Source organism: Patella vulgata, chromosome 4 (genome assembly GCF_932274485.2).
Source record: "Patella vulgata chromosome 4, xgPatVulg1.2, whole genome shotgun sequence".
Classification (NCBI taxonomy): domain Eukaryota; kingdom Metazoa; phylum Mollusca; class Gastropoda; family Patellidae; genus Patella; species Patella vulgata.
This window is the reverse complement of record NC_065882.2, coordinates 22,249,371-22,267,622: the sequence shown is the minus strand read 5'-3', so window position 1 is coordinate 22,267,622 and position 18,252 is coordinate 22,249,371. Positions and strand designations below refer to the sequence as shown.

General features: G+C 32.9%; 1 protein-coding gene across 4 annotated transcripts in view; it reads right to left on the bottom strand.

Annotated features, from left to right (window-relative positions):
• Positions 1-207: 207 nt before the first annotated feature.
• The window catches only part of LOC126818098 (tumor necrosis factor alpha-induced protein 8-like protein), a 36,863-nt gene continuing 18,818 nt past the window's right edge, over positions 208-18,252 (bottom strand). For 3 of the 4 annotated variants that reach the window (XM_050545299.2, XM_056100279.1, XM_056100280.1), the window contains exons 2-3: positions 10,841-10,894; positions 208-1,684 (exon numbers count right to left, since the gene is read on the bottom strand). In XM_050545299.2, coding sequence (XP_050401256.1) covers positions 1,113-1,684; position 10,841 — 573 coding nt within the window. In that variant the 5' untranslated portion in view covers positions 10,842-10,894 and the 3' untranslated portion in view covers positions 208-1,112. Of the gene's footprint in view, positions 1,685-10,840; positions 10,895-15,042; positions 15,630-18,252 lie in introns of those variants that run through there. The other variant, XM_050545302.2, reaches the window with a different exon arrangement.

The window sequence follows — 18,252 nt, the reverse complement described above, 5'->3', positions numbered from 1 at the left end:
TAACATAGAGTGAACACTGTGTAGTATGACCTTTATAAATGAATAAATAAATGCAGAGATATAAATAGACATAACAGATGAAATAGTATAGGGATAAATCCAATCTCAACCTTATCTTGAGATCACTTAAACACAAATGATCAATTTGTTGATTAAGACCAATTTTCAGTGTTTTATTAGCTCCTAAAAACAACATCATCATCAATAATTATTTGGCACTGATCTTTATTTAAACAGCATTGTTTATGTTTGATTATTTAATTCTACTGTACAGTTGCCATTTCAATACATAGATACGATAATATATAAACAGCTGACAGAATTCAGCTGAATATCATGTCATGGTATGTAATATATGTCAATAATTGTACATTATTTTTCTTTTTAGTCTTTAAAACAAGTGGTTGCCAAAGCAAGATTTGCTCACATTTTGCAAGAGATGGATAGAGACAAAGCTTGCGTAAAAAAAAAAAAAAAAAAAAAAAAAATTGTTCGTACAATCAGGGGTGATAGATCTTGGCACATAAACAGGTAGTTTAAGTTTCTTCAAAATCAGATAAAAGTTGTGACCTCTAGAGGTTCCACAAACTTGAAACACAATTTTCGTACAATCAGGGGCCATAATTCAGGAAGTTACAGTCCAATATGCACCAATAGCGAAAGGAACCAAAATCTAAAGTGTCCACAAGCTAAAACCGTGGCAAAATTAGATAATAATTGTGACCTGCACAATGTCCACAAACAAAATGTGAACGAACGTCCGGACGGACGGACAGGGGCAACAACAATATACATCCACATCAAAATGTCATCGTTTTTTATTATTTATTGGTACAGACACGGCACCATTTGAAGAATTTTAGTCAAATTAATTACACACACAGAGATAATTCATAAGTGTATTACAGGACAACCACCACCCGACCTCCAAAAATATTTACGTCTGTTATTTTTCACCAAAAATGGAGTGAGTACCTGGTTATATTACAACTATCTGAAGCACTATCCAACAATATGATAAAGCCAACAATTCCAACAGTTCAATGTTGATGCATTTGGTTGCTCACTTTTGCATATTAATAATAGAAATATAATATAATATTTTGCATGGGTTATAAATTGCCCTCATCCATCATTTTATTCAAATCTTTCACTATTAAATCCATGATGTCTTTATATTGACTGTCAGTTTGAAAAACAGAATCCAACAGTTCTGGGTTTTGGAAGAAATCAAAAACGATATCAATACGATTTTTAGATTTTTCTGTTAAGTGTCTTGCCACTAGTGATTGTAGAATAGCTTTACATTCTTCTAGGGACTTGCGTAAATAGCTTCGATCGTATGTAAAATCCACTTCATGGAAGCTCACCACTGTCATTGCTAGCGAATGAAATTTCTGCTTAAAATTTTCAACCATTTTTAATTCCTCTCCGTTAAACTGGTCATTTTTATAAAGAATACCTATTTTTACAACTGTCTTTATCAAATACTTTAATGTTTTTTCTGACTCCTTTTTAGTTCCAGTGAATTCCTTAATAATTCTATGAGTATTATCAAGTACTCGGCCAGTAGTATCATCAATAAACACTTTAGCCATTTTCTTTCCAGACATTTTCCCTAGCAGTTTTTTCTGGGCACGTAGGCCAAGGCCTCGTGAATCAAATCCAGCACCTGGCTCTGTCACTAAAAAAATAAAAAAAATAAATGATATAATCATTTACTGCGTACAAATAATAAGCAAGATTTAATTCTTAAAAGTTTAATAACTGTCTATTCCTTGACTTCCTATCACTAGAAACCAGACACTTTATAAAATATAGATGGGAAGAATGGGTCAGTCTTCTCTCTTTTGGGCAATAACACTCTAAAAGTAATCTTGTACATAAACCCCTAAAAATCACCAAACTATTTCTGAAAATTTGATGAAAATCTGACAACAGAACTTATCTCTTTTGAGTATGGTAATACAATTTTCATCAGTTAGGGGAATTGAAGTAACAGTGAGTATAAGTATGTTCGGTTATTAACAATCACATACAAGATGTTTGCAAAAATTCTCATGATCAATACTACGGTAAGCCCAAAACTGACTATTCCTGAAAACGAAACAGATGAAAGCCTAAAATTGTATAGTGCACGGAAGTAAGTGTGGACAGACCGGTATGGCATGTTGGCATGTAATCAATTCAAGAATTATATTTGCCTATTATATTCAAGATTTTGCGACTTGTGGTCCAAACCAGTATGGAGAATTAACTCCCTTGGGATGCAAAAGGTTCTAAATCAGGGTTCAATATTTATAATTTTTACCAAAAAGATATTATGAACCCTGATGACCTATGCGAAATGATGGAAAGTAAGTCTTTCAAATTAACCTCAATAAAGGGTTGACCTAATATTGAAACATTTCCATTCTTTCAAATTCTGTAAACATTTCTTCTCGTCTAGTGCACTATGTAAACAAATCAATAATGGACACACCCCTTTAGAAAACATTTGGTGCAACTTATTTTTAGAAATACCAATTTTAGAAAACTACAAGTATAGGCCTAGTAAATACTAAACAAAGTATTCCACTTAAAAATGTTGTTGGGAAATGCTCTACTTAATTTTAATGGACTACACAAGAGAGTGTTAAGTTCTATTAGTCTACCAACTGATTACGGTAGTTCTATTAGTTTATTGGGGAAATGATTAATAAAGGTGATATTATATTTATTACTATCATTGTCAAGTGATTGAAATAACAATAAATCAGTAGTAAATGGTTCCTATGTGGGTAGTGACAATTGTTTATAGTGGTACGTGGTAGTATAGGATTGGGTACATCATTCATAAAGAACTATACTATTATAGGAAATATGTAAATATACAGGACACAATCACTGTTTATTAGTTTATCCGGTTTATATTCTACTACCCTCGATAAGTCAAACCACCAATACGTATGAATATTTGAATAATCATAAGCGGACAGACTTGATTGTTTATGAAACCAGCGGCTGCCAGGCAAGATATGTGCATTTTGCAAGAGATGGGTAGAGAACAAGCTAAAAAAAAAACCCAAGATTTTGCGTACAATCAGGGGCCATAATCCAAGAAGTTATGGTCTGAAATGTGCCAATATCGACAGGGACTGAGATCTTTCGGATATGAGGATATATTTTAAGTTTCATCAAAATCGCACAAAAATTGTAACCTCTAGAGGATCCACAACCTTCATATTACATACTTGTATACAATTTACGCACAAGGAGCGTCCATTTGTCACAGTTTCGTTTCGATTTTCATGAAATTCAAACAAAACCATCATTAGGTTGTAACGGTGATACACATAAATGTTTTCTAAAATCGGATAAATATTGTGACCTCTAGAGGGTCCACAAGCCAAAAATATGGTTTTTCATACAATCAGGGGCCATAATACAGGAAGTTACGGTCTGATCTGCGCAAATATTTAAGTTTCATCAAAATCGGATAAAAATTGTGACTTCTAGAATGTCCACAACCTTGGTATTACATACATTTACACTATCTACATACAAGGAGCGGTCATTTTGTCCAGCAGTTTCGGTCAGATTTTTTACGAAATTCAAACACAACTTTCATTGATGTGTAACGGTGATATATTTAAACGTTTTTTTAAATTGAATACAAATTGTGACTTCTAGCGAGTCTACAAACTAAAAACGTGATTTTTCGAACAATCAGGGGCCATAATCCAGGAAGTTACGTACGGATATGTGCAATTATCGAAAAGAACCTAGGTCTTTGTGATTTAAACACAAATTTAAAGTTTCATCAAAATCGGATCAAAATTGTGACCTCTACATAGTCCACAACTTTGATATTTCATAGTTTTACACTAATTGCGTGCGAGGGTTGGCCTTTTTGTCTGTCAGTTTTGGTCCGATTTTCACGAAAGTCAAACTCAAACGTCATTAGGGTGTAATGGTGATATATTCAAACGTTTTTTTTTAAATCAGATAAAAATTGTGACCTCTAGAGAGGAACTACAATCTAAAAATCTGATTTTTCATACTATCAAGGGCCATAACTCAGGAAGTTACAATCCGATATGAGCGAATATCGAAATGGAACCAAGATCTTTGGGTTATAAACATGCATGTCAAGTTTCATCAAAATCAGAAGGAAATTGTGACCTCTAAAAACATGAACAATCAGATGCCATAATCCATGAAGTTATGGTCCGTTACATAAGGAACCAAGTTGGGAGATAGACCTATATTTCAAGTTTTGTTAAAATCGAATAAAAATTGTGATCTGTAGCGTGTCCACAAACAAACAAATTATGGACAGACAGGGCGCTGGCATTATATATTTTATGGTCTAATCCTACATTTGAACATCAAATTGATACATTTTCACTCTAATCACTCCAACAAATTGTGGGTGTAGAGCATAGCTCTTGTCTTTCCTCCTTCTCAATATATTTCACGATTCATCAAATCCGAGTAAAATAAAACCATGTAGCTACAAAACAGACAATTTGTTTTTCTCAAAATTGAATTTATATTCACTCCCCACCCACAACAGTGAAATTTCTTTAAAATAATGTAACTATGGTGTGTTACTTAAAGGACTAGTACTAGATATATTTAAATTAATAAAGACTCATGAAAGCAGAAACAAATAGGTCTAATTTCGATATATTACATTTCAGTTTTTCTGAGATTTGGCATATCAGTATTTTCACTCTATACTTTCATTTTGTTTGCAAACAGTCTTTTGATGGTGGTCCTAATTTTATTTGCATTAAATTCCTGTAAACAAAAAGAGTTTGTGTAAATATTGGTTAATTTAGATATTCGAATTCCAAAATTGCATTAGAAAAATTCCAGATACATGTAAAATTGTTTCTTCTGAAACACAGAGCTTTTCTCTTGACATTTTGGGATTAACATATGGTTTCATTTTTTTTCCCCAATAGTTCAATTGCACATAGGGGTCTTTAGTAGTTGGTGGAAACTGGAGGACCCGGAGAAAACCCACAGGGTTGGAAGGCAACCCTACTCCTTGTCACATACAACTGTAATACTATAGGGCCTATATACATGTACTGTAGAGTTTATCTGATATTTAAGTTCTCTTAAAAAATGCTCTGGTTATGTATTGAAGTCATTAGCTAGTACTGGTGGCAACAAAAACTAGGCTAACAAGGATATGTCTGGTAGATAAAAATCGGGAAATGACATTGTAGTCTGATAATCCAAATATGATTGGCAACCCCATGCGTTGGAAACGTTGATAGCCGCCCTCCTGTGTGCCCATATAAGTGCACTGTGTTGAAATTCAGGGTAGCTTCTGTGCAGCTGAACAATCAGATAAAGGTGTACCTCGCCACTTTACTGGAGTCCAATAAATGACTCATGCATGTAACCTCTTTATATTAGAACGAGTGTGGTTAAATTTCCTTTTAGACATCATTCAGAGTTCAGTGGAAGACCATGCCCACAGCCTCATCGGCTTAGAGGCCAAGGATACCGACATCATGCAGGGTTCTTAGAACGTACTCTCAGCCTCTGGTTCAAAGCTAGGATAGAGACATTATGTAGTGTTTCAGCTATTAGGTCTGAGTCAACAAGGGTTGTCGCATATTTTTTCATTTGTCAGTAATGGAAACATTTACAACACACTAAAATCTTATTACGAGTAACAACCAATTAAGTAATTATCAGAAATCATTAGAATCTGTTACGATTGTTTGTCTCAGGACCTTAAACACTGTGTATAAATTTATATAACTTTAGCCTATATCACGTCCACAAAATTTTGCAAGTGATCAAGGGGTATAACTCTGGCAGTAATTATCGGGAAATTGTTGAAAAGCAAAATGCATCTTTGCCTCATGACCGTAAACACTGTGTATAGTCTGTAGGGAGACAGCGAGAGAGAGAAATGGGATTTAACGTCCAATCGACACAAACTAGGACATTTCTGGACTAACATATGGTTCAATTTTATTTCCATAAGTTGCTTGCGCGTAGAGGTCTTTAGCAGTGGGAGGAAACCGGACAGGCGACCCTACTCCTTGTCACGTACAACCGGGGATTCGAAACCACGCCAGTTGACTCAATGACAGACTTTATGATACAGCGCGCACATGCTAACCGATCAGCCATCCAAATCCCTGTTTAGTCTATAGGATATTAACTTTAGCTTCTAGAAAGTCCACAAGATGTTTCAAAGTGATCAAGGGCCATAACTTGCAGTAATTATGGGAAATTGTTGAAAATCAATAGACTTCTGCGTCTCATGATCGTTAACACTGTGTATGAATTTAAAATCCACATGTGGGCGTATAAAAAAAAGTGTGCTTTTTATGTAGTAATGCAGTGGAGAAAATCTGTCTATTTGGCAGTAGAAAGAAGAAGATTCTGTTTTGATATTCACAGACTTGTAATCCTCAATACATGTTTTCAGACATCCTTATACATACACAGTTCACCACTATACTTTATTGAATATCTAAATATAGCTACAAGAGGTTTTAAAAAATTCATCAACAACTAATCAATAAGCTTAGTGATCAGGATTTGCTCTGTTTAGTACAACCCAATTTATAAGTCTTAAGATTAACATGAGACATATGGTAATCCTATCTAATACCCATTGTTAACAAAAGCCTCAATTAATAGAGCTGTGTGTAAAAGCCATTTGAAGTGTAATCTGATTAGACTACTAGAAAGCAGGCAACTTATTTGCAAATATTTGCTACACGATTTAATAAACTTTGAATTGAAAAGTCCTAACAAAGACAAATATGATCCTCAGTCCAGAAAATATTAAAATATTGGTTAGTATAACGTGATTTACTGCAGTTTATAAAAGTTACATAACTCTTCTAGAATGATGGCCTTGAACTTTTCATTGAGTGACCTGATAACAATTTTTCTAAGAAGAAATTAAAACAAATAAATGGTCTGCAATCCGTAAATTTTAATGTTCTCACACCGCACAAGCTTGAGTTTTAGACCGGTGGGTGTTGGTCAAGAAGATTGTCTTTGACTCTACATGATTACTGGACATTTGTAGCTTGTTACAAGCATCAAGGGTTTTAAGAGCCTTCCACATACAGAATTAAACACTTTTATTCATTGAAGTATATCTGGGATTTCACCTTTTATAACAAAAGACCAATAATATTGATATGATCAATAATGTTATAGATCATTAATCATAGATTTAGTATAAATGTCTAGATTATTCTATAGAAATGTAATGTTACCATAGTTTTGTTATCAGTAAGACAATATGACGTCTTAGATCAATTAGTCAATATGTAACAGAGTTTTATAGTTATCTATCAAGAAAACATTGACATTGCACTGTATTGTCCCAGGCCTTTAATGCTAGAAAGTGATGACAGCTACTGTGATTACCTTTTAGAAAAATTCTAGGTAGCCTCTTTCCAAAGCTGGAAAACAGTGAAATTTAGCGTAATGTGATCAGATTTGTTTATTTTGTTTGCATAGTCGAGTTTTTGCCCTCGGCAATTGACAACTGCAGGTTCGGTTTCCACCTATGACTTCATAAACACAATCTCTAATTTAGTGTGATGTTTGAACAGCGTTATACTTAAAGATTCCATTAAAAATTGATTCTAGTACTCGTAGCTGACATATAGAAATAAGTGGATCAACTCAATATATCTTAAGACTATAGCAGTGAGGGCAACAGGTAGATGGAAAAGTTTAGTTAGATAGAAGGAGGAGGAGGAGGAAGGGTGGGGAGAAATAGGCAGACAAGTGCATTTCCCACACTCTTAAATTCTATAAAGGAATTGTGCATATTTCCATCATACATAAATTGCTATTTATAAGCCCACTTTATACTTTTTGCTTTTAAAAATTCAGTTGTTACAGCGGATATAAAGTATAACATATTTATATTCAAAACATTAAATTTTAACTAATTCTACTGCCTATTTGTATTGACAAGAAGTTTAAGGATAGCTACCTACTTGAGATAAATGACATTTGTTATTAATAACTTTAAATTACTTTTGACGCGGTTAAATTTGGCTCCAAAAATTATGATACTTTATATTTATAGCACTATAATGTTTTAGTGTGCAATCTGTCCTGAGAAGCATTTTTAACTATATATCCTAACTATGATGTTTCATAGATAAAAAATAAATTTGGATAACAATACACTTGTTGTATGTGAACACTTATATTTAAGGTAATTTTTTTCTGGTTTGCAAAGAAACCTGATGTGAACACAATGATTCTTGAAATGAAAAGGGCATGCTGCTTCTCAAGAGATATCGCCGACTCGAAAAGGAAATGTATACAGTACATTCTTGTGCAAATATTCATGTGACACACATTCTAATCCTGTTGATCCAAATCTATTTGGTTTGGGAAATATTAATATGAACACTGTACAAGATTCAAACCCATTACCAGGTTCGGGTAATATCATCCGGGGTTTATGGACCTGCTTATGGTCCAACCTTTGACGATGGGTTGTATGTTCAATCTATTGGGGGTGTACGATTGAACATACAATAATTCAATAACTCACTTCTCTTAGTATAATCTTATATTCTGTAACAATATTTAACAATAATAACATATATATATAATACTGACCCACAGGCTTAGTAACTTAATAAGGAACAGCATCTAAGAAATAACTTATCAGAGACCTGCCCTTCAGTCTGTCCCTTGCCTGCCTGTGGGGTTCTACCTATGATCTACAATCTTTCCTCTAATATACTAGAGGTTACTTGGTAACAATAAACAATACATAGTAATTATATATATTTAAACTTAATAATATTTTATAGTTGTTAATGGGTAGTATTTAAGTGACATCCATTCATTCATTTACTAAGTTGCCTAATGTTTATAGATGGATTATCTCATTACTACTATTGTCTCTAATCTCTATCATAGCTGACCATTGATAACTTACTATAGATAATTCATCTTGGGAGCCACGTTGTGGTGTAAGTCTAGCCCTGTATTGGGTGAATGTCTGTATTAAATACTACCTGGTCATGGCGTCCATATATGACCAGGTAGTATTTAATCCATCTATAAACATTAGGCAACTTAGTAAATGAATGAATGGATGTCACTTAAATACTACCCATTAACAACTATAAAATATTATTAAGTTTAAATATATATAATTACTATGTATTGTTTATTGTTACCAAGTAACCTCTAGTATATTAGAGGAAAGATTGTAGATCATAGGTAGAACCCCACAGGCAGGCAAGGGACATACTGAAGGGCAGGTCTCTGATAAGTTATTTCTTAGATGCTGTTCCTTATTAAGTTACTTAGCCTGTGGTTCAGTATTATATATATATGTTATTATTGTTAAATATTGTTACAGAATATAAGATTATACTAAGAGAAGTGAGTTATTGAATTATTGTATGTTCAATCGTACACCCCCAATAGATTGAACATACAACCCATCGTCGAAGGTTGGACCATAAGCAGGTCCATAAACCCCGGATGATATATTTATAGTTGTTAATGGGTAGTATTTAAGTGACATCCATTCATTCATTTACTAAGTTGCCTAATGTTTATAGATGGATTATCTCATTACTACTATTGTCTCTAATCTCTATCATAGCTGACCATTGATAACTTACTCTAGATAATCCATCTTGGGAGCCACGTTGTGGTGTAAGTCTAGCCCTGTATTGGGTGAATGGCTGTATTAAATACTACCTGGTCATGGCGTCCATATATGACCAGGTAGTATTTAATCCATCTATAAACATTAGGCAACTTAGTAAATGAATGAATGGATGTCACTTAAATACTACCCATTAACAACTATAAAATATTATTAAGTTTAAATATATATAATTACTATGTATTGTTTATTGTTACCAAGTAACCTCTAGTATATTAGAGGAAAGATTGTAGATCATAGGTAGAACCCCACAGACAGGCAAGGGACATACTGAAGGGCAGGTCTCTGATAAGTTATTTCTTAGATGCTGTTCCTTATTAAGTTACTTAGCCTGTGGTTCAGTATTATATATATATGTTATTATTGTTAAATATTGTTACAGAATATAAGATTATACTAAGAGAAGTGAGTTATTGAATTATTGTATGTTCAATCGTACACCCCCAATAGATTGAACATACAACCCATCGTCGAAGGTTGGACCATAAGCAGGTCCATAAACCCCGGATGATATATTTATAGTTGTTAATGGGTAGTATTTAAGTGACATCCATTCATTCATTTACTAAGTTGCCTAATGTTTATAGATGGATTATCTCATTACTACTATTGTCTCTAATCTCTATCATAGCTGACCATTGATAACTTACTCTAGATAATCCATCTTGGGAGCCACGTTGTGGTGTAAGTCTAGCCCTGTATTGGGTGAATGGCTGTATTAAATACTACCTGGTCATAGTAATATCAACATGAACAAAGTCCAAGATTCAAACCTGTTACCATCCAGCACTTTTCTGATCAGGCAACTTCATGAACTCCTGTATCCCTTGATATAAAGCAAGATCCCAAAGAGATAACTTAAAGTGGTCTCTTAATTGTCATGACCACCACTTATTTATGCTATTAGTGAGCCACATTTATATGTTTTGGCAAATCAAAATTTGTTGCTGGGTTACTTATAAACAATAAGACAGAGGAACAGGGTTGAAGGTCCACTCCACACAAACTACCAATAGATCACTCAAAAACTTTACATATAAATACATTATTAGTAAATAAAGATGTCTAATTAACTCTTTATGAGCATTTATCAAATATCTCAGATTGTTGACAGTATCAAGTCTTCAAACATAAGTAATAAGAACCTACTTTTTAAAAGGTGTTGGCAATCAGATGTTAGACTCTTCTATAACTACATCGGAACTGGAAATAAACAAGAAATATAGAATGGATTAAGATTTTACCAACTCTTTATTTAGGACATTTTAGACCATAACAAGCAGTTGTCATGCAAGATACGTCCATATTTTTTAAGAGATGGACAGAGAACTGAGATCTTTGGGATATAAAAATATTTTTTAAGTTCCATCAAAATCCAATAAAAATTCTGACCTCTAGAGGATCCACAACCTTGGTATTAGATACTTTTACACTATTTTGTCGAATGACAAGCTAAAAACTTAAATTTTCGTACAATTTGGGGACATAATCCATGAATTTACATTCCAATACATGCCAATATCGAAACGAACCAAGTTCTTTGGATCTGGTGACTTTAAAATATTTTTTGTACAGTAAGGACAGATCTGAGATAGCTACAGAACATTGGTTTTTCTTGCAAGACTCCAAGATCTATTGTGATTCCAATATAATAAAAAAAAATAACACATAAGAACTTAATTCTATTTTGTAATAAAGCAGACATATTATTAAAGGAAACAGATGGATTCATTTGGTAGACATTACTTATTTCAGACGGTTCTTCTAAATCCCATTAGTGAGTTAGCATGGGGCAAACTTCCAGATGCCTATATAGAATGAACAGACATAAGGAACATTTCAATATATCATAAATCCCTGTGGTACAATTGCTGTACTGACAATTCAAAATATAATACTTCAAAGTTATATTAAAATATCCGCATGTATTTTGCAAATAATCCAACTACATACATCTGTATTTTTTAATATCAAAAAAGACTCATAGAAGATTCTCTATATATGGACCAAATGTTCATTCGTTAGTTCCTGGTTTTACAACCATTTCCACCAAGGGTGATATCGTAGACGAGGGGGGCCAAATGAGAAACTCTTGGTTTATAAGGCCACACCAATTTGAATTTTAATTCAATGGAAACATCTAGAACTAATATAATTTTGATCTTATGTTTTTGGGAAAAAATATCTAAAATCAATTACTACTGGTTACTCTTCTCAAAAGCTCTTAGCTCCATATTTTAAAGGGGAAGTTCTAGATTCCTTGTGATACATGTACCTGTTGATAACAAAGTGGGTTTGTATATACAAATTAGATATTTCCTTAATTGTGTTACTTAAATTATATAAATGAAATGAAATGGGGTTTAACGTCCTACTGTTTTGCTTCGAACTGGGCTAATGAAGACGGGCATACGCCATACAGTGTGCTATGAGGGAAATTTTGCCCGGACAGCGGCACTAGGCCTACTCTTATATCGAATTCCAACTACCAAGGGATCTTTTATGTGCACGCCAATGTGTACACGGGACCTCGGTTTTTCGTCTCATCCGAATGACTAGACAGCTGTCCTTGTCAGGCCCTCCGTCCTGCATCACTGACAAGGGGAAACCACGCCGGAAAATCTGGATAACTTTCTCGGCCAATGCAGGGATCGAACACCCGACCTCCAGGCTAGCGAGCCACCGTGATCCCCTACTTAAATTATATAAGGAATTCCATTGTTCAGTTACCACTATGACAAGTATGTAGACATGGTTATCCAGGTAAGACAGTGTCAAATTTGAGAACTTATTGCCAAACTCACATGGAGACCAAAGTTTTTGTTTTGCTGAAAATTCCAAAAATTATCCAGCAATACAATAAAGGTGTCTTCCACAATGTATTAACCTATTTGATTCACTGAGGCTATTAAAAATAAATTAATATAACGTAGTTCAGTTTGGGCTATTTATCCAGATCCTGAATAACAATATTGGTTTGTTCTGGGCTACTGTAAAAGTCATAGTCAAATGATATATTTAAAGTAGAATATCAGAACATAGTTTAGAAAATAGCAAATTGAAAAGAATTACCTCAAATATATTGATTAATTAACCTTTAAGTACATTTAGAAATTACTACCAAAACGATTTCAGTTGAAAAGAAAACTAGCTTATTATTATCATTAAAATCAATACTTGGATTCGTACACGTACATTTCTCTACACAAGCACATGAAGTACCAATATTGAAAACCCCACTAAAACAATATTAATTTTTTGAAGATACATGTACCTTCTTTTTTCATTGCCATCTTTGTTTCAGTAATTGCTTTCCCAGTTAGTTTATTTAATTGTGAGTCATCTATCAATTCACAAAGGTAACATTTGGGTCTAAAAAAAAACAATTTTCAAGCTAACATCAGTTATATCACCTTTGCAAGTGAAATATTGAATCATCGATTATGCAAAATTGGGTCATACACATATGCTTCTACTTATCATATATATTATAATTTATTATCAGATGTTTTAAACTATACAGAAAATATTTCATGAATTATTCACCCACATTAAATGAAACTTTCCAGATACATGCCTACTCTTTAATAATTAGGTTCCCTCTAGTCTAACATTCTCGTTCGACCTTAGTGTCTTAAATTTATATGGACAATAATTTCTTTTGGATTTGGTTAAAAAATACTTTATGTCGCACCTAGCATATACCACAGACAAAACATTCCGAGCCACTAAAATAAAATAATTGCGAATGAAAGTTTTGAATAGAGAGATTCTTCAAGATACTTCAGTCAATCTGATTTTCTTTCCTTTCATTTCATTAAGCATCTACTTAAAGATACATTATGTAACATTTAGATAAAGAGCTATCCATTCTTGCTATAATAGTTCAAAAATAGATAATGTAAAATGAATAATTACTCTATTGCGAGCGAAGATATTAGCCTTGGAAGGTTTAACAAGACGTGTGCAATAATTTTGCTCCTCCATTTTTAGCTTAAATCAAAATATGGCTTAACTGTTCTAATCTATTTAATATCGGAGAAATCCGATGCCATTGAGGTTTGATTATAGCCAGGATAAGTTAATTAATGTCTAATTAATAATTAAGAAAATATTTCAGGCCTAAAGAAAGACCTGCAAAAGGCAGATTTAGCTCTTGCATAATGTATGTTTAAGGCACTTTAAAAAGACATTATTTAGAAGTTAAGTTATGAATAAATTTCTGATATATAAAATGATAAAAAATGAAGAAAGCCTAATAAGTTCACCTGGAGATACATGGAAATAACATCATAAAAATGTCTCTTTAAAAGTCCTGATGTTGATTTAAAGTCAAATCAAACTTCCTTTAATCATTCTACCATGTAGTACAGGATTTCCGTTACTTCACAAATTTCAATAAATATATAATTTAGGTCAGTCAAATTTAGTTTTAATAGAGAACATTGATATTAATAAGCTGCAGGCAAGACATTAGCAGATTCAATATAAAAAATCTCACTTAATACAATGGTATAATATAATCCCATCTTGAAAATCAGAATGAAAATGCCGACGGCAAATTAACTCTATTATTAAAATTTGTGAAACAATTGCAGATGAGGACAAGTTCTATTAGGTTACACTGATAAAATGAAATTGTGTGGAAAGTTGTACAAAGAAGTCAGCCCCATGATGCCGGAATAAAAGTTAAATATTGAGTTATAGAAGCCAAAAAATATTCAAATCATCAGTTCAAACAAGTAATAGACATTTAAAGCTTATATGTGCTTTATAATATTTCACACCGACTTGAAAAAATATAGTAATATTCATTCTATCTTTTTTGCACAAGCCTTTCCATTTTCTATGAAGAATTTTTATACTCAGGTGTACATAATAGGTCTATATTCTGGACATTTAGAAATATTTTTATACTGGCTTTTCCTCTTAAGAAATTGTCTTTGAACATGATCATAACCAAATATATAGAGGATATTTGTCGTTTTAGCGTAGCATGAGTGAAAATATAAACGTTTTCTTGCTTCGAGATGAAATAAAATATGTTATTCACGACAAAACGACAAATGTTCTATTTATTTTATGATTTTACAATCATTTTAGGTAAAAACAACATGGACTACTTTAGCCAGTGGAATAACACTTTTATTTCACTGATAAAACGCGGTATTCCACTACTGATCATAAAATAAAAAGTTTTTATTTGTTTAAAGTGACATTTATTCCTGGAAAAATGTGAAACAGAACATAAGATATTAATTTTGATCTGTTAACATTTATTTGTTTTTCAAGGCAACATGACACTGACCTCACTTATCAAATATTCTTTATTATTCTTTATTAATTCTTACCTTGATTTTTAAATTAAATCCTAATGCCCGATTCCATATATCCACCTTTCTGTTTAAAGCTAATGAAACAAGTTTGAATAGCACTGATTGCAGAAACTGTAGAGTTAGCCTAGAGTCCTTTTTCTAAGTACTACTCTACTTTATCATCAGCTTTCAACAACTTAAAAAGTGATTGCTATATCTAATGATAAAGATCCAACTGCTAACACAAGACTTCTTTATAAAGATGATAATAAGACATGGTTCTTGACATGTAGTTTATTCCAATACAATCAAATATCATCTATAAAACCTTCCCATACCTGGCTTGCTGGATGCCTTGCTAACTATTTATTGACGCCAGAGAGCAGAAAGAAAATTTATCATTGCCATATGTTTATGTGTAATCCAACAATGGCCTTTAAGACCTGATCATAGATTGCTTCAATAAAATATACATATTTGCCACAATGCATGTAGATCAGTCCAATCACAGTTTTATTGTATGAAGCCAGTGCCCAATATGTATATTAATAACTATTAACACTCCATGAGTTTTATTCTTCATACGATAGATATCCTGTTTACTCAATTGTTGATATTTATAAAAAAAAACAACAGAATATGATACCATACACCATATAACAAGATCACAATCAATAGTTATGCATATATGCTGTGCCAAAGAAACAGAAATAAATCAGCTGTAATCATATAAATCAAATAAAATGTTTTCTTTTTACCACAGACTACTACTAATAATAGTTTTCTTCTGATGCTAAAATACATCTATTATCAATCAAGTGTTAATTTTTGTTCTAAATTTGAGAACTGATCTTGTGAAGTGTTTTTATATCATTTTTAGTTATAGGAATCCCAAACTTGTTATTTAGTAATTTTTTTTCTCTATGCTGTGTGTATTCAAGAAATGGTGTTTACTCCTGTTAACATTAACTAAAATATAATTTATTTCAAACCAGATGAGGATGCTGTGCCTTCCACACCTGGAGCACTTTGCATCATAAGTTTATTACTTCAAGTTCTTGCAATCATATGAATTGCTAGGATAATGGGAGAGAAATGAGTGAGAGAGAGAGAGAGAGAGATATGGGGTTTAAGTCCACTCGAAACAAACTAGGTCATTTCAGGACTAGCATATAGATCAATTTCATTTCAATAATTTTCTTGCGCATAGGGGTCTTTAGCAGTGGGAGGAAACCAGAGGACCCAGGGAAAACCCACAAGGTTGGACAGGAGACCCCACTCCTTGTCACATACAACCAGGGAATCAAAACCACGCCAGTTGACTCAATGGCAGACCTTCTGATACAACGCGCACACGCTAACCATTCAGCCATCCAACCCGCCTAGGATACTGGGACTTGACAAATTGGTTTTAGGTAATCAAAGGTTTAGACCCAAGTTGTTATATGCAGTGAGAAAAATTCCTGTGGCATATGTTGGGTATATAACTTACAGAAAATCACCTGTAAATCTACAGAAAATAACAGTATCATCCACAGTAATCTTGTCTATACATGTATATCAAAATACAGATAAGAGGAATAAGCACCCAAGAAGGATAGTTAGAATGGATGTCAAAATTTAGGTATTGAATCTATTCACAATAGAATTAAACCCACATCATCTAACACAAACACATTAACATTTTCTTCAAATGATAAAAGCAAGCCGCCTCCAAAGGCAAACAGCCTAAAACCTTTTCACCCTTTGTACTATGACTTTTATAAAATCAATTTTAAGTAAGTAAACAAAACATTCACACAATAATGAAGTAAAAATAAATCTCAAAATACATACATATGTTCAAACATTATGCAGGTGCTCTAAGTTGTTTTTATAGAGTCAAGATTGTTTGTGGTCATAGAATTAAATAATTTGAGGAATATTATGAAAAAGTTGAACATAATGTCTGGAATATTTATAAATGCTCACACACAAAAATATTGTATGTTCAGCAATAAAATTATATGGTAATGTTTGACCAGGCAAACTGCCAAAGCACACACACCCCTGCTCACCAGGACCTTGGGACAATCAACTCGGCAAGGGGTTGGAGAAAGGGATTCTCTACCCCTCGACTCGAAAATATTTTGAAAGGTACATGGTCTCTAGTGTCATTTTGTCATATATCTGTATGCTTATCCTCCAGTAAAAGGATGAATGTCATGATCGGACAGACATACTTTAAATGAAGGTTAGTACAGAGGTGAAGATGTGTGTCAAACAACCTCTTCTTCGATATTTTAGTTAAGAACAATAACTCTGTAAATAACACAGAATTCAATGAATCTTCTTATTAAACATAGAACCTATATATCATTTCCTACCTTTGTACAAAACTGTAGAACTCAATGAAGGATTTTCATTATACAATATTCTTCATTTACACAATATCAGGATGTGCCCTTTCATGCAAACAGTGCAGTTGTAAAAAGAACACCAACAAACCCAAACAAGGAGATAAATAAACAAATAGTTACACTATCTTGAAATTCTCATCCCGATCTATTTAATCAGAGACAAATATTACCTCCAGCATTGTTTATGTTGGGATTATTGAAGTAGTTTACATCTGGCAACCTTACAAACATCCCGAATTCTGTTGAAATACGGTATTTGAAGACAAGCACATGGCCCTTTTCAGTATGTCAAGAATAATTTAAAACAGAGAAAATACTTGGAAATTGATTTGAACATATTTGAAAAGGTAAATCTAGACCTTCAGGTGATCAAGTGAAATTGCTTAAAGTCTAGAGTTCGGTAGACCTACCACACTTTAGTACATACAGGCTCACTCTTCTGTTAAAAGACTCTGCCAAATAAAAGTTTTCAAGAATAAATCCGGAATACATTGATTTTGTGTATATGTTAATGTGATAAAATTAGAATTAATAAAAATTGTTGCTTACGGTTTTGTACAACAACTCTTCATTTTCAGAGGATTTATCAGAGAATTGTCCATGTAGCTAATTCAGCCACTAATTAAACAACTGATCTCCTATCTTCAAATTTTAAAATTATATTTGGGATCTGTTTAAAAGGGAAGTCTCAGATTTCATAGTAGATATAAGTTGGTTTATATATGTAAATCAAATTATATGAGTGACTAGGTAATTGTGACAATCACTTGTCACTGTAACTTTGAAGTATATAGACATGGTTAGCTATAAGCACCTGTATAGTTTGGAATTTGTTGACTTATTACTA